The 23,204-nt window shown below is 41.3% G+C and overlaps 1 protein-coding gene across 1 annotated transcript in view; it reads left to right on the top strand.

The window, feature by feature from the left end:
* slc25a26 (solute carrier family 25 member 26) overlaps positions 1-23,204 on the top strand; it is an 88,480-nt gene that overhangs the window by 12,970 nt on the left and 52,306 nt on the right. Inside the window, exons 4-5 of the mRNA XM_083907981.1 lie at positions 2,583-2,687; positions 3,619-3,666. Coding sequence (XP_083764107.1) covers positions 2,583-2,687; positions 3,619-3,666 — 153 coding nt within the window. The remainder of the gene's footprint in view (positions 1-2,582; positions 2,688-3,618; positions 3,667-23,204) is intronic.

Raw genomic sequence — 23,204 nt, 5'->3', positions numbered from 1 at the left:
GACCAAAGGGAGAGCAAATGAGATGAGCTGAGAATGGATGAGTTATCACAGTGGAGGCGGTGCAGGAGCGCGTCCCGCCACTTGGTGGCACTGTTGCACCGCGGTACGGTTGCGGTCACACTCGCCTGAAATATAAATGAGAATTTCACAGAAATCTTCAGAGACACTCTGTCATTCTGTCTTTTGTTTTTGTGCTCAGAGAATGAGCTTTATTTGCTCACGGTGTTTGTTTTTTTTTACTCGAGAAGAGGAGGGAGTCGCGCTGACCTTCAGTGAAGCCAGTGAAGACGAAGATGTTAAATTGACAAAATAATAACCAATGGAATAGAATAGGAAACGCGCAGGAAAACCTATCCACCGTTTTAACTGCAGTGAGTGACTTTTAAATATAAATAAATGTTCCTCACAACTCTCTCTGTGGTTCTAGACGGAGCTCTAAAATGGTATTTTTGGGTTCCAGAGTGAAAGAAATCTCAAAAACACCACACTTGGATTTTCATATATGACCAATATGCAACCTTGGGCAAACAATTGTGTCATAGATCTACGTCGCTCTCTTTGTTGTCGTCTTCTGTTTCTTGTGTTAATAGTTTTTACGCGGCGTTAAAGCTCCGTCCGTGCATCTTCATTTTCCATTTTTGGTGTATTTATCTACATTACAGCGCCACATACAGGCCTGTGTCATGCATATGAAGGCATTTCTTGATTAACTGCCATGAACACTTTCAAGAATGATAACGACTGTTCTGAATCATTGCGTATAAGGCCATATAATCCAAGAAATAGGTTGAGAAAACAAGTTAAACGGTGTCAGTGGACTGTACCAAGTCTGTTAGATCAGCCACAAAATATACAGTTACAGTTGAATGATATTCTGATACTTAAGAAGTTAGAAACTCCTAGTATTGGGCTGTACATTGAGATACAAAAGAGAAGATGGTGGCCTAGCGGGTTGTCTTTAAGCTAATTTCAGCAGGATTTTGAGGGTTAGATTCCCAGATTTTTAAGTCTACAAGTTGATCTATTCCCTGGGCAAGACACGAATGGCCAAAATGAAGTAGTAAGTACTTCATTTTGGGGTTAGGGTTTGCTTTGGTGTATTCGATGTTCTACGAAAATATGGTCTCCAGGAGCACAGAAGACGTTACAGTCCCTGGAGTATTGAACAGTTTCTTGAATTGTTTAAAATTCTAGTACTGTGGCAACCCGTGATAGGTACTTAGTGAAATATTGTATATATATATTGTAGTAGTTTGGTAGTACTTTTGACTGGACAGTCGAAGAATATGTTTTTTGTGTTTCTGGGGTTCCTTTGTGTATTTTTTTACCTGTTTGAATGGCCAATGACGGACAGATGTTCCTTGCAATTCTTATCAAAACAATGTCAAAGATGGCACTGGACCTTGTCAAGTGACCCGTTGGACAGTTTTATGGGATTAAGAGTCAGATTAATGGAAAATCCTTGCATTGCCAAAGTTGGCACTGCACACACCGGTGCCCTTAGCAAGTCACCCGCCAACTTTGAAGCCTGTCGAGCGTCCCGTTGTGCAATCATGCCATGAACAGACCCGACGGACAGATGTTCCTTGCGTTTATAGATCCGTGCAGCAGATGGAATGGAGTGGCCCGTGTGCGCTCTATTCTCCAGGTCCAGTCCCCCGTTAAAACTTATGCTTGGGTTCCAAAATAGTGAAAATGCTTAAAAGCTAAAAGTGATAATACGGTGAAGCCGCACGTGTCATCCCGATCGCGCTGCCTCCATCATTCTTTCTGTTTCGCGTTGGCGGCGGTGATGGGATGGCACCATCAGACTGGCATCTGTACGACTGAGGGGAGTCGCAGCAGGTGGCACGGCTCGCCAATCCCTCTGCAAGATTGCTCGTCGCTGTTAGCCCCGGCGTTTTCCGCTCTGATGCAGGATAAATGGGAAATCAAGTCGCCAGGTGGGCAGCTGTGCCTGCCCGCCTTTAGGGCGATGAGAGTTATGACTCATAAATATTCATGTCTGTCTTCACGAGCTGTTGGCAGTCCATATTTTTGTTGACATGCGGCGGATGGGCTGTAACTTGTAGCGGGGGAGTGCGAGCGTCTCTCGTCGCGTTTGATGGAGGTGCGTGTTATTTGGACACGTACGCCGTCAGCCCCGACGACCTTTTTTATTTTTTTTTTTACCTCCTCAGCTCGGCTGTCATGTCTGCTGTTTGCGCCGCCTTTGTTAATTGGCTTAATTGCACGCTAGCTAAAAGCGCCCGGTAGGCTGTCAGTTTGATGTAATTGCTCTCCTCGGGTCGTACCATGTCATCGCCACCTGTCGCACATTAAAAGCAACGGCAACAGATGATGTGGTGTTTAACACGGAATGCAAACGTTGTCGTAACCTTTAGAAAGCAAAGGTGCAGTTTCATCCCACATTGGAAATATGACTTCACAATGGTTTATTTTGTTTGTACGTTATAAATTAATACTTTGTCTTGACCCTTTTAAAGCATATTTTTACAGGTATTTCACTAATGTTGTAAATTATTGGTCAGGATTGTTGTTTTTTTTGTTGGTTAAACGAATGTTCTTTTCCTGTCCTGTAGGTGGCGTGTCTTATCCGGGTTCCCACAGAAGTGATCAAACTTAGGACTCAGGCTTCGCCGTCATCCACCACCTACCGCGTCCTGTTGGCTACACTCAGAGAGGAGGTACAGAACTATTAATGACGCTTTTCTCTAAGGATAATCTTTGGTTTTAAGTAGCGCTGTCAAACATCAACATGGCGACTGACCGGAAAAAGTGACGTCTTGTTTACGTGACTCCCGATTGTTAAAATTAGTCTGTAAAGTAACGCTAAACTTGCTAAACAGAAGCACATACACGCAGTACACAGGTACGCTGGTTATTTGTAGCGCTGCTCTTTTCCTTTAATAATAAACAGACTGCTCCAGTTTCACTTTCGGCTCGCTAACAGCGCTAAAAGGAGCTAATGCGGCTAACGGAGCTAAGTGGTAAACAGTTCCTGGACTCTTCCTGGCAAAAAGTGACGACAGACGCATCACAGTCAACTACTTCATTGATCCTCGGGCAGGAAAATGCTTAAAACACTGAGGAAAATAGATTCAGACAAAGTTTTTGACTTTTAAACATAAAACAAATGCCAATTATATCCAAAACGGGGTCAAATTAGGTCAAACAATGCTGCAGATTAAGCCTATTGACTCTCTCTCTGATGATCCTCGGTATGGCAGTGTTTAAATCTCGTGTCGCCCGGTGACATTCCCACAGGAAGTGCTATATAAAGTGAAACCACTGCAAACTGGTTGCTGTTTGACTGAAAACACAAAGAAGAAGCCACTAAAAGTGAATTATGCTGCTAAAAACACAAAAAGTTTGACGCGGATAAACACTTCTTGTCTCCGCCCGCCCTTGCTCTGCTGCTGTATACACACCAACGCTCCCTCAGTCAGGTCTGGTAGTTTTGTTCACAAAAACCAAACAGGCACAGAATTATTATTATTATTATTAACAACAACAACAACAAAAAATCATTAAAAAGTGACTTAACTTTTCCTTACAAACTTGAATCCATTCCATAATGAACCTAACGCGTGTTTGTCCGTGTTTTCCTCTGGACAGGGCGTTCGGGGCTTGTACCGAGGATTCGGGAGCACAGTTCTCAGAGAGGTAGGATCCATTTCCGTTTTTTAAAAAATAGTTTTCGTTTTGAATCGACTGCGAAGGACGCGGACACCTCGCCGATTCTGCAGAAATCGATTTCTCGGGACTTAATACGATTCTCTTTGATAGACCGGATGAATATTTTTTAATTTCTCTAGGGCTTTTTTATTGAAGTTGTGATATATTGATGTACAGATTCCTTCAGTGGCTCTTATTAGAAGTACACCTGATTAATGGACGCAGTTAGTCGTGGTTTAAATGCACAAGAAAACGACGTCTTTGTAATCAGAACGACGCTGCAGATTCGGTACAATTGCACCTGCAGTGCATGATAATACAAAATCGTTGTCGCTGTAACGTCTGTATGGATCTCTCACCTTGAGCTCCGCATGCCCCCCCCCCCCACACACACACACACACACACTACGCTGCTTCAAGATTCAAAAGAAAATGAGAAAGAAACAAAGGAGTATATGAAGGTGACACTTGTCGTTTTTTTTTTTTTTTGGTGGAGGTGGGAGAAAAGGTGTAATCCAGTCCCCGCGGCTGCGGTGCTAGCCTGTACTTATTTTCCGCCTCACTAAACTGATGTTATTCACGCAAATTCCATCTGGACAGTCGGAGGGGGGGGGTAGAGAGAGAGAGAGGGAGGGAGGGAAAAAAAATAGGGACAACAAGACACTGTGATTTCTCTGAGGAGCCAGTGAATAAATGAATACATTTGGAGGCTGGCGCTCGGCTTGTGTGCATACTAACAGTGGCAGATGAAACACGACGCGGCGGCGGTTTGGCGTCGGTCGGCGGCAGGGATTTGGCGGCGCGCGCGAACGGCAGAGGAAGCTCTGCTGTGACGTGCGCGTCTGGAAGGTGATTCGTTCTGTCAGGACGAGTTTGTTTTTGTGGTTTTCCTGGTGAGCACGATGTCTGGAGGAGGCTCGATGGCCGCTTTTTTTTTTGGTCCGGTGCGATACCGATGTCACGATTCGAGCTGATTATTTTCATAATCGGTTTTTTTCTCGATTAATCGATGATTCGTTTGGTCCATAAAATGTTAAAAAACGTCGATCAGAGTTCGTCAAACCTGGAAATGACGATGTTCCCCAATGTCCTTTGTTTTGTCCACAAACCGAAATGATTCAGTTTTTAATGATTTCTTTGTTTATTTTTTATTTATTCCTTTATTTAAAGGGACACTGTGTAGTATCAGGGAAGGGAGGGGGTGAGCAGAGGAGCAGTTCTTTGTTGTAAATTTCAGCCTCTCCTCTAGATGGCACTATAAACTACTTACTTCACCTTTAACTTTTATTTAACCCGATAAAAGACCCTTATTGAGATCAAGATCTCTTTCGCAAGGGTGACCTGGCCAAGAAAGGCGGCAGCGCGCATCAAAAGTTAAATAAGAAGCAGGAAATGCAGCATTTACAAAACAAACATCGACATATTAAAGTGCAACTAGAGAAACGTAAAGTGCAGGAGTTGTGATCGCAGTAACAATTTAAGAACATAGACACTGTTCGAAGGATTTCTGTTTTAAAATGGAGCGGAAAGCTCCCAGTGAAATAAAAGCTGGCATTTTGTTAAGTCAACCAAAGAAACAAAGAAAATATTCACATTTAATAAGCTAAAACAATCAGAAATCTTGTTTAAATCATGAAAAAAGCCTCAAACCGATTAATCGATTATCAAAATAGTTGACGATTAATTTAGTAATCGGTTAATCGTTTCAATCTTGAGACTATTGTGATACCGATATCAGTGTGATACAGTCTTTTCTTTTCCTTACATTATTACTACTTGTTTAGGTATTTATTGAATATTTATCTCTGCTGGACCTGAAAATTAACCTTGAATCTCGAGCGTTTTACACCATCAGGGTTCCTACGGGTCCTTAAAATCCTTGAAAGTTTGCTGAAACAATTACTCGATTCATCGATTATCGATTGAGCGCTAAATGAATCGTCAGCCATTTTGACAATCGATTCATCGGTCAGAGTGTTTTTTTTAAGGAATTAAAGCAACTTTTCAGCTTCGTAAATGTGAATGTTTTTCTGGTTTCTTTGCTCCTTATAACAAAGAAATCATTAAAAAAGTAATAATATAATCGGCCGATTAATCGATTATGAAAATGATCGCAAGTTGCAGCCCTAATCCCGTGTTTTTTTTTGACGTGCTAGTTGATGTGCATAGACTAGACCTACGCAGGACAAAACATGGACTCGTAATTACTAGCGGTGTTGTCTCTCTCTCTGCCGTTGACGTGAGATTCCGTGCAGCACAATGAGCGAGTAAAGTTAAAGCAAGAGCGGGCAAATGACGACAAGGTGATGCCTAGGAAATGAAAATTCCAACATCTCTGTCTCACCAAAGACTGACTTTGACCAAGATCCCTCCCCATCTTAAGCTGTGTCGGCACGTTTGGTCCTTGAATTTGACGGAACTGGTCCTGGAAAGTCCTTGAAATGTCCATTCATGTCATTTAAGGTGTGTTTGGGTTACACGGTTGGTGAATTATGTCTGTGAAATAGCTTGAGATGGTACAAATGTTTGTCTAAAATGACTGTCGGAAATTATTAGATTATTTTACAATCTGCATATATTGAACATGAGCAGCTTTGGTTGTGTTAGTCATACATGTGGTGTATAGTTGCAGTTGTAAACTGTGTTAATTTTGGGCTTTTGAGAACATGACCTGTGTTGTAAGAGGTTAATATGAACCGTGTGAGGCTGTGGTCGCGTTTCGTCCTCGTTTTGTCAGGGCCTCTGCTCGACACGGTACCTCTTGTTACCACTAGATGGCGGGCTTAGCTTAGCGCTGCCTCAGACGTGAGCGCTCTCCCCCCCCCCTCCCTCCTATCTTTTTCACTCTCACTCTCTGTAGTATGTCACCACCGCCCTCACCTCCATAAAAGCCATCCAGCTTCATGACAGTTATGAGCTGCAGTGAAAGAGATGACTTTTTTTCTCTTCTTTTTTTTTTTTTATGGGAACCTTTTTATTTTCCATCACAAATTTGATCTAAACGGCTCCAATTTGAGTTTGAGTAATGAGTCTGAGATGGGTTATTAGACAGTCATTTATTATCCCTGTGGTACCAGGACTTGTGTAAGTGAAGCTGATAGGGTTTGACTCCTTTGACTCAGGCACCTGGAAAATCGTCTGATTGACTAATATAAAACCCACCGGCCACTTTATTAGGTACAGGACATGCATTAAAAACGGGGGTTAGGGTTAAGTGGCACAGGTGTGGTCTTCTGCCGCCGGAGCCCATCTGCTTCACGTGTTGTGTTTTCAGATCGTCGTTTGTTTGTGTAACGGCTTTTCCGTGCCACTTGGGGGCTGTATTGTGTTAATGCTGTATTTTATTTACATCGGAACTTGGAAATGGGATTGACGCCGCCCACGAGTTGACTGCGTTCCAGAGTTCGAATGCTATTTGAGTATTTTGTATGTCCACAGGAAGGGTATGGTCTGGCCTATAAGGCTATAGTCTGGCCTAGAGGGGTATAGTCTGGCCTAGAGGGGTAAAGCCTGGCCTAGAGGGGTAAAGCCTGACTTAGAAGGGTATCAACTGGCCTAGAGGGGTATAGACTGGCCTAGAAGGGTATAGACTGGCCTAGAGGGGTATAGTCTGGCCTAGAGGGGTATAGACTGGCCTAGAAGGGTATAGACTGGCCTAGAGGGGTATAGTCTGGCCTAGAGGGGTATAGTCTTGAATTTTTGAAGTTTGAATGATTTAGTTACTTAGCAGCATTCACCAAGTTTCTGAACAAACAAAAATAATACTAGAAACTATTGGGAATAGGTGCATTTTTTAATGTCAATATGATGAATGCTAATTTTACATAGTGCAAATCTGCAAAGTTAATGCTGGAATTCAACATGGTCGACTTCCTGTTGAGTTGAGGCCATGGTTACGGTTGAATTTTTTGTTCGTCTCGGTCTATAACATCTTCCCACCAAGTTTCGGAAAATTCGGTTGAACTCAATTTTGCCTTTGTTTTCGCATTAGGGGGCGCTATATTAGAGCCCTTGAGCACGTTAAGCCCCTCAAAAATGATCGCAAAACCACGGATGGAATAATAATCTGAAGGATTAACAATAGGCTCCTCACACAAATAAGATTTTTTATATTTCGTCTTCATAAACATGCATTTTACACACTCTACCTATTTTAAATGATGTAGCACACGGATGAGGAAGAAAACCAGGAGCCTGTTTTGCAGAGTCAGCCTCAGAGCTTTTCCAACACCAACAGCTGCAACCTGGAAATCTGAGGCAGGGTTAGAATTTAGAGGCAGGACAACACTTCCCTGCAGTGCAGACCTCCTAAACCTCCGCTCCCTCCTTTATCCTTCTCTCCTTGCCTTCAATCCTTTCCTTGATCCCCCACCTCTGCATCCTCCATCAAGCTGATGGAAAGACACTCATCAACTCGAGATTTGAGCCAGTTCCAACAGGTGAAATTACATCGATCCAACTCCGGGGTTTCTGCAGATGTTGCCTGTCTTAGAATCTCTGAAGGTTTTTTTACCAATCAGCTCCACGGGAAAGCTCAAGAAGAACATTTTTCTTCCTGAAATAAATGTTTTATCTGGTGTTTTCTATACTAATAGAAATAGTATAGAGAGCACTTTATTGTCCTTTTGATGATTGTACGAAGAAAAAGCCGAGTTTCACGCCAGAGTCCAGATTTTTAAGTTAACGCTACGACTTAATTGAGACTGAATTAAACTTTTTGTTTTCTTTCGCAGAAGACAAATAAAATATCACGTAAAAAGAGACGTACGATGTTTGTTCAGAGGAAACACAAGAGGCCAGTTCAATGGTTTCTCACAAGACCTCGAGACATTGAGTCAACGTCTGTCCCGGTCTCGCTAGGCTAGTTTTTTGCGCTAACAGACAGAAGGGGGCAGTGGAGACAGCCCCCAATCTCCTGATAACAAGATATTTAACCGTCACAATGACTCTGAAACTGTTTAATCAGGGTAATAAACGACCATAATAGTGCTTTAAAAGATCGAAAACAACCACCAATCAAAAACTCCCCCTGCAGTCGTCCTACCAATTTTGCTTGGTAACTCTACTGGAATTTCTACAGACTTGCGATCTCTCTAACTCGGGATGAAATGGTACAATACTCAGTATCGTTATTGGTCCAATACTGGTCAAAATCCCTGGATCGGATATCGGAAAGAGAAAAAATTATAAATCTGATACCATCCAAGAATCCTATACATCACTTACGTGCTGGTTAGCTGGTTAGCATATCCCCTACTTAGCTTCATAGTTTATAAGATCTAAAAAAGTATTTTTAAAAAGTACTTTAAATTGGATTTAATGCATATTTTTTAAGTCCAGAGCAATGTGTTTGAACATGTCTCATATTGTGAATAACTATTCTAATAGTTTTATCAAATTTTTTAGTAGTATTTTTAACTTCACAACAAAAAATGTCAGGTGGCACAACCAGATATTTATCAAAATATATTTACATTGCTAATATTTATTTTAAAATGAATGATTTGGCAACTATTTTGTTTAACTGTTTTGTTTTTTACAAAAATTTAAGATTTTTGCTCTCTGTAGGTCAGGTTTTAAGCATCCTTAACATCCAATGTTACATTTAAATACAGGAAAATAATCACGCAAATACCCAAATTCATATAGTCAGTATAATAACTACACACATTACATTTCTAAACCATTTGGTCACTTTAACTTATCATTTATTGGTTTAAATTGGTTGCACCACCTGACGAATAATATGCACGTCACGTCGTTGACCCTTTTACGTGACCTCGCAGTGCAACTCTTAAGTGTCGCCTAGTTGCTAGTTTAATTTTTTCTTAGACCACAGTCTTATTGGGCCCTTTGGCCCCTCAGGGCCCCCCCGAGTCTGGAGCTGTGTTGTTGTTGTTTAACCTTCATCTCTGCCCCGACTTCACGCCGGATTCAGTTTTAAACGGTGAAACTCGGCGCGGGAGCCCGCGTTGTTTGTGTGTTCGGCGTGTGGAGTCGCGACCGTGTCCCGACAGCTCGGCGTTTGCGTCGCGGACGGTGAGTCGGGGAGTTCTGCTCCCGTCCCTGCTGTGGACGCTTAGGTCGAAACCGAATCAACAAGCAATGTCGAGTCGCGCGGCGTCGACCCCGCCGTGGCCCTTTTTGTCTGGATGGGAGCCGCTTTTTCACCGTCTGCCGCGATGCAGGTTGAAAAGGCAGAGGTGAGGGGAATCTCTCATATCCTGCCTCTGCGCTCGCTGATCCACACATGCTCGTGTTTATACGCCCTCGTACGACTAAGAGCAGAAAGAGAAGCCGGGCAAAGGGGAAGCCAAAGGTGTTTATTTTCCTTTTACATACGTGCAGGCAGGCTTTGTAGGAGACACGTGTGAAGGAGCAGAGGTTTCCTCCTGTTTTGTGTTTAGAGTTTGGGCCTCGTCGGAGCAGCTGCCGTTAGTCTGTCGGAGCCAGGCGGCAAATCTGTGGGGAGGGTTTTCGCCGACTTTATTTCGCAATCGTATTGAAGAATGAGAAAAACATTTGTGAAGAAAAAACTCTGTTACCAGACTCTAGATTTCTGTCTCAAACTCAAAAATAGTCCTTTAAGTCCATTAAGTGAATTCAGAAGTTTTGTTAGCGAATTGATTGTGAATCATAAAGTTATGATTGTGAATCCTAAAGCTATGATTGCAAATCCTACATTTTTGTTATTGAATCTTAAAGTAATGATTGTGAATCCTAAAGCTATGATTGCAAATCCTACATTTTTGTTATTGAATCTTAAAGTTATGATTGTGAATCCTAAAGCTATGATTGCAAATCCTACATTTTTGTTATTGAATCTTAAAGTTATGATTGTGAATCATAAAGTTATGATTGTGAATCCTAAAGCTATGATTGCAAATCCTACATTTTTGTTATTGAATCTTAAAGTTATGATTGTGAATCATAAAGCTGTGATTGCAAATCCTAAAGTTTTGTAACGAAATCCTGAAGTTATGATTGTGAATCCTAGTTTTGTTAGTGAATCCTGAAGTTATGATTGTGAATCCTAGTTTAGTAAGTGAATCCTGAAGTTTTGATTGTAAATCATAAAGTTATGATAGTAAATCCTAAAGTTTTTTTAAGTGAATCCTGAAGTTATGATTGTGAATCCTAGTTATGTTAGTGAATTCTGAAGTTATTATTGTGAATCATAAAGTTATGATAGTAAATCCTAAAGTTTTTTTAAGTGAATCCTGAAGTTATGATTGTGAATCCTAGTTTATGTTAGTGAATCCTGAAGTTATTATTGTGAATCATAAAGTTATGATTGCGAATCCTAAAGTTTTGTAAGTGAATCCTGAAGTTATGATTGTGAATCCTAATGGTATGATTGTAAATTCTAAAGTATTGTTAGTGAATCCTGAAGTTATGATTGTGAATCCTAAAATTTTGTTGGTGAATCCTAAAAGTTTAGTTTGTGAAATCAAATTTTGTTTTCAAATTCAAACATTTTCTTTGCCAATCAAAAAGTTTTTTTTGTGAATTCACCTGCTTTTTTACAAATCCGTATGAAATCATAGGTCTTTTTTTTTTTTTTATACTTTTTTTATTTGTAAATCCAAAAGCTTTATTTGCGAATCCCTCACGGATTGTTTATCCGTGAGACCTACGGACAGTTTATAACGGGCACCACCACGACATGGTGAGACTCTGTTTTTGGTTTGCTAGCTGCACCTGTTCGCCCTCTTCCTCGTCTAAGCCGCTCTCGCCTCCTGGTTCTTCGCTTTTGCGCCGACCGTTGACGACAAAAACATTCTGTTTTGCCACTTGAGGGAGATTTGTTTGAGCCAGCTGCTGAAAGTAAGGTTCAAGGCTGGTTTGTTTCGCTGCCACTTCCACCCGTTCAAATATCCCCGTGGTGATTGAGCTCCAACTGCTTGTCCTTGTAAAATGGCTGAGGTGATGACTGGAGGTACACTGTGAGAAAATAAGACCAGCCCTGGGTTCAGAAACCAACCTGAATGTGTCCTTCTGCTGCCGCCTTTTTCACAAACGTGGTACTCCAACGGATATAGACATTGCAACTGTGATTAAAAGATAATTCTCCCGGTCCATTGTTTTGTGAACCACATGTGGAACATATAGAACATGGATAGCCTTGGGCAGCTCCGGCCAAGGATGGGGTTAAATGCAGAGAGAGAACTTCCCCTACATGGATTAGCTTAAATTTAAATTAAAAAATACCCCACTTGAATCTGTTGTGGAAAGTGGAAATGGTTGTTGGGCTTGGGTCATTTGACGTAGAGTAAAATAAGTTAATTTTAAACACCTGTTGCACCTGTCAGCTTAAGTTTTTCAGACAAAAATTGGTATTGGAACATCCCAGGATCAGGTCGAGTTCGGTCGAGTTTCACACTCTGTTGGGTTTGGATAGCAAAAGACTGTTTGAAGCCTGGCTTTGAATCCATCGTGGCCAAAACCAAAGTGATCCTGCCGCTGGTGGAAGCTTCAGACACGTCGTGCTTAACCGCGTCAATAGTCTCTACCAATTCTGAAACAAAAGAAAAGAATATTCTCAAAATATCAGACTTGACCTCTAACTATATCGTACACAATACAACACGCACTGGACTGGTGCGAAGGGTCAAATCCGCAGAGGTCGACAGGTTTCCCAGCCTTCTCGAGCTACTCATTGATCCCAGTGTAAACGGATAAGGTCACACCAGTAGCTCACATTCTTGAAAAAACATTCCTCTCTTCTCTTTGAGCCAAACTTAATTTCGTACACAGTCAATATCCTGGATTTCAGAGGCTGATAAACATCTGATTCGATGACTTCCATGAGAACAGTTGCGGATTGAAGCCTTAGATTTTGTTTCTTTGGAACTTTGGCCGTAGACGCCGACCGTAGATCGGTCACCGTCGGTCTGACGTTTCTATTCGTGTTGTGAGTTATGACGCCGTTCGCGTTTTTTCCATCAATCCGTCCGTCTACCTGCTTGAGGAATGTCACTAGCGTTTTGAAAACGCCGTCCCCTTGGCTGAGTTGTTGTTGATGTGCAGGTCGAGCTGACCCTTGTTTCGGAGCGAGTTTGGCCACGGAGGACAATTCCTCTCCTGTCACCGGATGACCCGCTATCACTTTACCACATGTGTCACTTCAGGGATTGATGGCGTACTCCCACCTTTTCTCACTCTGGGATATATGGAGGACGCTCTCCGGGTCACAGTGACTCGGCTGCACCTGTCGTTCGCATTAGTGGAAATGTGTCAATACAAACGCATCGCCGCATTCATGTCTTTACCACACTTGTATCTAGGGATGGGGCCGATCCGGTATCGGGTTCCGATACAGACTTAATTGACGGACATTTCAGCGGACATTAAAGAGCAGTATCGGATCGGAGATTTCTACAGTTGGATCTGAAATCTTCGATAGCCGATATCGATGAACAATACTGGATCGGATGGTTGGATCGGAGATTTACGAGATTTTCCGCAGTCAGGGAAGTGATAGCTGGCTGCAAAAAGTGGAATGGATTTCCTGAACGAACGCATGTCTCAATGTGACGCGGAGTAATGATTCATGTCTCCGTTCAGGAAATCCATTCCACAGTTTACAGCCGGCTAGCAGGCGAGCGTAATCACAGCTAAACACTCCGCTAAACTAGGGTTTACGTTAGTCGGTATATGCCGGCTTTTGGCCGTTGTCACGTGAATTTGGCCGGCAAAAAAAACAATGATGATAACAATATTAAAGCAAACCGAGCATCCATATCGTCATAGTATCGGTATCGGCAGATATCCAAATTCAGGTATCGGATCGGATCGGAAGTGAAAAAAAGTGGATCAGTGCATACATTCGCGTCCATTGGCAGAGGACCTAAACTCAGCGACCTTCTGTGGATCAACATGTGGTCTTATTGATGACTTCTACAGTCAGACGTGAGTGGAATGGATTTCCTGAACGAAGGCGTGTCTCGATGTGACGCGGAGTAATGATTCATGACTCAGTTCAGGAAATCCATTCCACAGTTTACAGCCACCTAGCAGGCGAGCACGATTGACCCTGCAGTCGGCTTAATCACAGCTAAATACTCCGCTAAACAACGCTTTTGTCCGTTGTCACGTGAATTTGGCCAGCAAATAAAACAATGATGATGATAATATTAAAGCAAGCCGAGCATCCATATCAGAATAGTATCGGTATCAAATTCAGTTATCGGATCGGAATTGAAAAAAAGTGGATCGGTGCATCAATACTTGTTTCGTCGCGTCCATTTTCCGAGGTCTAAAACTCAGTGACTTCTGTCGATCAACATGTGGTCTTATTGATGACTTCTACAGTCAGACGTAAGCGGAATGGATTCCCTGAACGGAGGCGTGTCTCAATGTGACGCGGAGAAATGATTCATGACTCCGTTCAGGAAATCCATTCCACAGTTTATAGCCACCTAGCAGGCGAGCATGATGGACTAGAAGGTAACCAGGAAAATCAGCTCCTGCAGCCGGCGTAATCACAGCTAAACACTCCGCTAAACCAGGGTTTACGTTAGTCGGTATATGCCGGCTTTTGGCCATTGTCACGTGAATTTGGCATCAATGATTATGATAATAATATTAAAGCAAACCGAGCATCCATATCGGAATAGTATCGGTATCGGCGGATATCCAAATTCAGGTATCGGATCGGGAAAAAAAGTGGAATCGGTGCATCCCTACTTGTATCGTCGTGTCCATTGGTTGAGGACTAAAACTCTGTGACCTTCTGTGGATCAACATGTGGTCTTATTGATGACTTCTACAGTCAGACGTGAGCTGCCATGCTGTCGGACCCCCCCACGTGTGCTTCTTCAGCGTATTTGGCTCGAGGACAGAGCCCGGGCTTTTCTGCCTTTTTCCCCTTTGAGGATGATGCATTGGGAAGCCTTTTGCCACTGAGACCCATGGATCACAAACTTATGTTAAGTACGTTTGTCCCCGCCGAGGTCTTCGGTCCTCTCGGAGAATCCATCACTGTGGATATAATTCGTAAAGCAGGGGTTCTCTGTGAATTTCTCTGCAAAGACTTATTACCAATATCTATTGCCAGATCTCTCTTTTTTTGAGGAAAAAGACAGTTGTTTTGACAGCTCGAGCTGTTTTTATGCTTCTCCCCTCGGGTCTATGTGTGTTTTTCCATCATAGGCCGTGGACAAATTTCAAACTCAAAAAACAGTCATTCGTGGAGGGGGCTTGTCCAACTAGGGACAACGTTTGATTCCAGTGGGGAAAGTCTTATTTTTTTCCTGAATTTAGGTCTGGGGTCAGGGTTATTGTTTCAGTTGGTGTTCGGGGTGGGAGAGCATCTCCAGAAAAAGTATCCAGTGATGACCTATGACTATGATGCGTTTGTATGAGTCACAAGTATGCGACTGCTCCCAGTGACTGATCCCAGTAGGGGTCTACCAATCGTGAAGGCTGAGAGAGGACGGGGGAAAAGCTGATAGGCGATTAATTGGCCCATTGCCCTCCAACCCCTAAGGAAAATAAACATCAGAAAATGGGAAAAATGACAGTCAAAGTCATGGTTTTCCAAGAAATTATGCAACAAGGTCCCCCACAATATTACAGAGACACAAAACTAAACAGAGTTTTGTCAATAATGGCATTCTTACTAAAAAATGTAGTGTATTTCCATACCTTATCAATGTTGTAATGACATCCTCAGTCGTAGTACATCCGTTTCCACAAGGTGGCAGCAGAAGCAAGCATTGTAATCGTGGACTACCTGCGTTTTTTGCACATGTAGTGACTTCATAGGGTCATTTCTGAGGGTCATTGAATGAATCTCGCATTAGTTCTTGTTTTTGTTAGTTTAGGTGTAAAACATGGATCTTTAAATGTATTTTTTTGGGGGGGGGGTTTTAGTCAATGCACGTCTTCTGGAAAATAGACATTGAGCTATCATTTTTGCAAGGCATGCTACGAGCTATTAGCGATTTCTGTGGAGCCTCATGAAGAGCGGTGATCTGTGTGTAAACCAGAGTCAGTAGTAGTCATCAGCCATTTAAAAAAAATATTTTATTTATTTAGCTAATTTCCTTCTGTAGTCCACAATGCTCATTCACTAGCAGCTTCCATGACTAGCGCTATATATAGCTATGAAAAAATGTAATTGTTTTTGAGGTATTTGCTGTTAAATACACAGCATCCTAGTTCTATTTTGGATACGTCTATTGTTTGCCTTTGTACAATGAAATGAAATTAGTCCACAAAAAAACTACCAGGGTCAAAAAAATGAACTCCCTTAAGTACTTGTTATTAAGCAACAGCAATTGTGCAATCATGTGCTTAACTTTGTGAAAATGAAGTTAAAACTGAGGATTATCTCCTGATTTTTCACTCGGGGTCTGAGCTGTCACTTGAGAAAGCATTGTGCCAAAAACAAAAAATGGATTGTTCTCACAAAGCAAGAGAAGGATCAATAAATTCAACGAGAGCCACACAATACATTCAGTATACACACATAAACATCATAGAAATTATCACAAATCCCATTTAAAGACAATAAAACATCAAATTCGTCACTATACAAGGACAACGTAACATTATTTTAATCTTTATACACAACAAAATAAAACCTTCAGCTCATCCAGATACATTATATGGGAGCTAGAGTCTGATATGTTGCATTATAGAATGTATTAATATTAATTGTTTTGGTTTTGGTTGTGAAAGTTATTGTTTGGTTTAGGGTTAGGCAACAAGTGGTTACAACTGAGATATATGACCTATGACCGTGTGTGTGTGTGAGAGAGAATGAGTGCCGTGTGCACGACCACAGTTCCCATGTTTATAATCGTGTGTGTGTGTGTGTGTTTCTCCGGGACTCGAGGCTATGTTTGCTTCCCACAACTTTATGCATATTTGTCTCAACCCAAGCAGAAAAACTCTGGTGCTCCACATGTGTTTCTAATAGTGCGCAGCCCTGTCGTCCTGGCGAGGGACCGAGGGTGGAGGGGTGAGTGTGTGTCAACCAGAAGAGAGTGTGTGGGGTGGGGTGGGGTGGGGGGGGGGGGGGGGGGGAAGAGACGGTGGTGGTTTGGACGACATGTGGAAAGGAAACAAGTGTCAGGACTACTACAGTATGCTGCTGTACGCTGGAGTGTGTTGTCAGCACACATGATTGAAAGTGATGCCTTATTATTATTATTATTATTATTATTCCCACTGGCAGCGACATCTTATAGACCACAAGGCAATCGTGTAGACCACAAGACAATCGTGTGGATCACAAGACAATCGTGTGGACCACAAGACAATTATATAGAACATTGCATAGACCACAAGACAATCACATAGACCACAAGATAATCATATAGATCTCAAAACAATCATATAGACCATTGTATACACCACACTACAGTCATATAGACCACAAGACAATCACATGGACCACAAGACAATCATATAGACCACACGACAGTCATATAGACATCATATTGACCACAAGACAATCATATAGACCACAGGATAATTTTATATACCACAATACAATCAAATAGACCACAATACAATCAAAAAGACCACAAGACAATCATATAGACCACAGGATCATTTTATCGATCACAAGACAATCATATAGACCATTATATAGACCACAAGACAATAATATACAGTAGACCATTATATAGACCACAATACAATCCTATAGACCACAAGACAATCACATAGACCACAAAACTATTATATGGACCACAAGACAACCATATAGACCACACCAGAATCATATAGACCACAAAACAATCACATAGAACACAAGACAATCGTATAGACCACAAGATAATTTTATAGACCACAATACAATCAAATAGACCACAAGACAATCATATAGACCACAGGATAATTTAATAGATCACAAGATAATCATATAGACCCATTATATAGACCACAATACAATCCTATAGACCACAAGACAATCATATAGACCAGCGGTCTGCAACCTATTCTAGTATAAAAAAGAGCCATTTCTGTTCTCTCTCCGACCATAAATAAAGAATCTGGAGCCACAAGGGGCTGAAGACTGTGCAGAGACAAAAAAATAATTTGATAGCAAGTTTAGAAGTTTTCTAATTCCAGAAGATTAAGGCAGTAACGTGATATCATGGATGCAAGTTGTCGTTAAACCCCAAAGAAGAAGCAGAAGAAGCAGAAGAAGTGCTTGACCTGTGGTGACAGAACTGTCACTGTCTCACATTCAGAACTCGCGATGCTGGACGTTTGATTTTGAACTTTTATTATCCGTAAAGCGTCTTTAAAGGCACCATTTTATTGTTATTATTGAGTGATCAGTGAGAGTCGCCCACAGTAAATGTCTTATTTTCACTTTATCGTGTAGCGACAGCAGGAGAGAGTGATGGTTTCGGGCGGTGGAAGGAGAATAAATCTAGTGGCTGTGCATTAGCCAGACGCAGGGAAGCTCCCTGCAATTAGAGGTTAACCTAACTCTTCTTCTGCTGCTGCTGCTGCACCACTGCACATCGTTTACCCTGTCTTTTTCTCTGTGGCTTCGCCGAATATAAATCACTATCATCATGTTAGCAACGCGGAGAACGGCGAGAACTCTCTCTGCACGATCTTTCTTTTTTATTATTGTTAAAAAATCCAAAACATTTATTATTATTATTATTATTTTTTCCCACATTCGTTGGAGTTGCACCACCAAGTGGAGACGTGAGTGAAACTGCAAGGGTGGCATTTTCTCCCCCCAAAAATAGTATTTAGTGCTTCCGAAACCCTGGTTCCGTGCGGATAAAAAGCCAATACTACGGCTATACTACAAAACCTCGCTCTCGTTTGGACGTTTCCTCAGACTCCAGACGATTTTAAAAGTGTTTTACAACTGCTTTTCTTGTAGTGTGCAGCGTTTTCTGTTGCGTAAGTGGCCTTTTTCCCCCCCCAGACAGTCATATGAGACCCCACAGATGAAGCACCTGCCCCCAGTGCTTTCCTCTGTAATTTCCCTCAGCCACAGTCGTCCTCCTCCTCCTCCTCCTCCTCCTCGTCTTCTTCTTCGGCGCTTACGACCTGAAAGCATCTGGAACAAACCACCTGGATGTCAAGGGTCGTGTCGCTGTGATGTCACTGTTTAATGTTCACTGGGAGAAGGAGGGAAAAAAAAGAAATATAAAGTGTCACGGGGCACCGCCAGCATTTACCTCACTCACTCTTAACAGAGGTCAGGAGTTCAAACCAATCCTGTAATTCAACACTCATCTGCGTCCATGGCAACCTGAAGCTAAAGCTAACGCTAAAGCTGCTCTGCACGAGTGACGAGAGGGTTAGTTTGATATTTGTGCCCAATAAACCAAAAAATGTCATCCAAAATGAAAGAAATTCGGGCTTGATAAGAGCAGGGATGGGACGATACCACTTTTTTGTGTCCGATATCATAAACTTGAATATTTACCAATATAGATATTATGCCTGTATGAACAATTTATAAACGTGTGAAGCTGATTTTTATCTGTCTGATATCAAATCCAGTTATTTTGACCGATACTGACCTAAATATCAACTTCTTTCTTGCAGGCGTGTCCCAATACCACTTTTTTGTGTCCGATATCACAAATTCGAGTATCTCCCGATACAGATATTATGCCGATACTGTCATTTTAGACCATTTATGAACGTATGAGGTGGATTTTTATCCGTCCGATATCGGATCCAGTGATTTCGACCGATATCGGACCAATACTGACCTAAATATCAACTTCTTTCTCGTAGGGATGTCCCCATACCACTTTTTCGTGTTTGATACCAATATCAAAAACCTGCGAGTGTCTACCAATACTGATATCGGTCCGATACAGTCGTTTTACACTATTTATGATCGTATGCAGCTGTTAACGATACGTTTGTGCCGAGTCATTTCAAAAGACCTAATTCTTCAGATTCTGTCCGATATCGGATCTAGTGATTTTGACCAATATCGTAACCGATACCCATTTCCATGTCTAACATTTACTTAAATATCAACATAACTCGTTCAATGCCAATATCAAAAACCTGTGTGTCTGATACCTATACTGATATCAGTCCGGTCAGATCATATCGGACCGATACTGACTGTTTTCCATCCCTGACATTTACCTAAATATCAACTTAATTTCTTAGCTGTAGGGATGTCCCGATACCAATATCAAAAACCTGAGTGTCTGATACCTATACTGATATCGGCCCGATAAAGAAATTGTACACCATGTGTGAACGTATGAAGCTGTTAACAACACATTTGTGCTGAGTCAAGTATTGTTCTCCTGAAATAATAAGAAATAAATGGGCTTTTGCTAATTTTTTTATAGTATTGGACCGATACTGATGTCAATCCCTAGATAAGAGTGATGTATTTTATAATGCACGTCTTTGGTTGACTTTATTAACAACTGCTTTTATGTGTGTATATGTGATATTATGTTTTTTAACTTTTGCGGGTCACCTAGCTCCCAGGTTTCGGTTGCTTAGTAACAACAACAACAGAACACCACTGGCTTCTTCCACATGTTTTTAGATGCTCCGATCTAACTCCGACAGTTAAAAATAATAATATTTTTTTTTGAGTTTGTTGCTTGTGTTTATTCAGTGTTGACAGTGATCAGGTCTGTACATGGTTCTGTTGTGTGTGTGTGTGTGTGTGTTTATACTGGTTGTGTTGCTGCCAGTGTTCACTCCTTCACTTTCACTGTAGAGATTCTGCTGCTTTGCTTATCTGATTCCCAGCTGATAAGATGCATGTGTGTGTGTGTGTCTGTGCATGTTTGTGTAGTTTCAGTTTATGTTCAGGCCGTGACTAGTTAGCTACAACGACTCTGTTCTACGTTTTTATTGCTATGGGCATCGCTCCCAGAGCAGTGTGTGTGTGTGTATTATCTTGCATTTAGACTTTAACTGACATAAACACCTGACCTTGTCAGGACCAGGAGTCCTCATGGAGACCAAAAACCTGGTCCTAATGAGGCTGAACCTCACTTCTTGAGGCACCGTTTCAGTGTGGTTTGGTTTAGGTTAGAGTTTGACACTAACCGGTTGTGGTTAAAGTGGTTGGTTTTAGGGAAATGAATGTGAAGTTTATGCACAAATTTTTCTAATTTGCGTTTTTCCCTTAAAAGAAAACGTCATTCTGCCTTTTTTATTTAGCATTTAGCATCAAAAAATACAACGTTTATTTGAATATTTTTAATGTTTTCTCGTCAACAACAAGAATTCTGGTCGTTTTAAAATTAAAGCTGCTGTCATAATGTTTAAAAATAACCTTATGGTTCACAAATATCATCATATTGACATTATTTGGACAGATATTGCACTGGTCATGCAAGTCATTGTGTAATAATAAGGTTTTCACATATATTTGGTGTGCGTGCAAACAATCAAAACACATTTTCTCAGTAGTAGCAGCAAGAGTTTATGACTATTGAACTGAATATCATCACCATCGAGTTATCGGTCGACCATTTTATTGATTAATTGCTTATAAATGTAAGAAAATGTTGAAAAGTCTTCCCAGAACTTGTCCAAAACCCAAAAGTATTTATTTAAATGATGTATGGAGCAAAGAAAACGGCACATATTTCCATTTAAGAAGCTGAAAAGTCAGATTAATCTGCTTTTTTTTTTAATAGTTGGCGATGAATTCAATCATTGATTATTTTGATCGAGAAAATAATCGACAGATTAATCAATTATGGAATCATTATTAACCTAATGCACACATATCCTTCATAGAGATTTGTTTAGTTTAAGACGACATTATCTGTAAAGGATTAATAAAAAAACGTAAACGTGGGTTTTTTTCCACAAAACCTATAGCATATCTTTCAACATATACATATATAACATATATATAAACACACACGTTACCCTCTGCTGCACACACACACATATACACTCCCGTGCAAAACCATGTTTTCTCTAAACGTGGGCGAGCTGAACGTACAAAGACGCAGTTATTATGTCAGTGTCACCGTCGCGTGTCGGTACGTAACGTACTGTTCCTTTAAACTCGGCTTAAAACTGCAGCGGAGGCATCAGGTGTCCCGCTCTGACGGATCACCGGTCCATTTTGAAGCAACAAGCTGCTCAAATCTGTTCACAGGTGGGAGGAGGAGGAGGAGGAGGAGGAGGAGGAGGAGGAGGAGGAGGAGGAGGAGGAGGAGGAGGAGGAGGAGGAGGAGGAGGAGGAGGAAAAAAAATGACCAGCACAGCATAAATATTATTCAGAAAGTCTGGGAAGCATATCTCTCATGTCCAAGGAATTGCTCTGTTGAGTCTTTGCCAGCAGCAGCAGCAGCAGCAGCAGCAGCAGCAGCAGCAGCAGCAGCAGCAGCAGCAGCAGCACCACTGCTGCCTCCTCCTCCTCCTCCTCCTTCTTCTTCTGCTGCTGCTTCCTGTGCTTCGCTGCCTCCTCCTCCACCAGAACAAGTCTTAATTTGTCAGGAATATTTGCCGAGCTGCTGCAGATTATCAGAACAGAGGCCCTGCCGTCCGAATTTCATTGGCTCGTTCCAGAAGCGTCGGAAGCTGAAATCCCCCTCGTTTTTTTATTAAGGTCGTCTTAACTCGGGCTTTGGAATCGCTGGTTTACCTCGCGGTACGATACCGATAATATCGCGATACCGCGATTCTGTGATATATCGATATATTGCGAGACAATCGCGTATTAGCGATACATCGCGATATTGGTCTAACTGAAGAAAACAAGACATTTTATACACGCTAGGGCTGAAACGATAACTCCATGTATCAATTATAATTTAATCGTCAACTTTTTCGATCATGGTTAACGATACCAATAATATCGCGATACAGCGATTTATTCAGTATTGCAAGACAATCTTTTTCTGACATTTTATGGACCAAACGACCACTTGTTGTAGTTGCAGGCCTCGTACAGTTTACAGGTTATCTCGCGACATGATAATACGTGATATATGGTCCGCGATACCACTAATATCGCGATAAAACGATTTAATCAATATTGCAATACAATTCTTTAGCAGCATTTGTCAACATTTTGACACTTTATAGACCAAATTAGTTTTACAGGTTACCTCGTGACATGATACGATACATGGCCCACGATACCAATAATATTGCAATGCTATGATTCGGTGATAATCAATATAAATTGAGACAATTATATAGCGATAAATCGCGATATCTGTCTAACTGAAGAAAACAAAACTTGCTTCCCAGCGTCTTAAATGTGAATATTTTCTTTCTATTTTTTCTATTTCCATTACTTTGCTCCATAGAACAAACATGGTCCACGATACCAATTATATCGCGATACGGCGATTTAATCAATATTGCAAGACTATCCTATAGCGGTGCATCACTGTTTTGATAATTTATTAATCGTTTTGAGGTTTTTTTAAAGAATTTTAAAGAAGTTTCTCAGATTTTCCTGCTTCTTAAATGTGAATATTTCCTAGTTTCTTTGCAAACATGATTAGTGTTACCAATTATATCGCGATACACCGATTTAATCGATATTGCAAGACAATTCTTTAGCGACATTT

Source organism: Microchirus variegatus (genome assembly GCF_963457635.1).
Source record: "Microchirus variegatus genome assembly, chromosome: 21".
NCBI lineage: Eukaryota > Metazoa > Chordata > Actinopteri > Pleuronectiformes > Soleidae > Microchirus > Microchirus variegatus.
The sequence above is the reverse complement of the archived record's forward strand: the minus strand, read 5'-3'. Positions and strand labels throughout refer to the sequence as shown.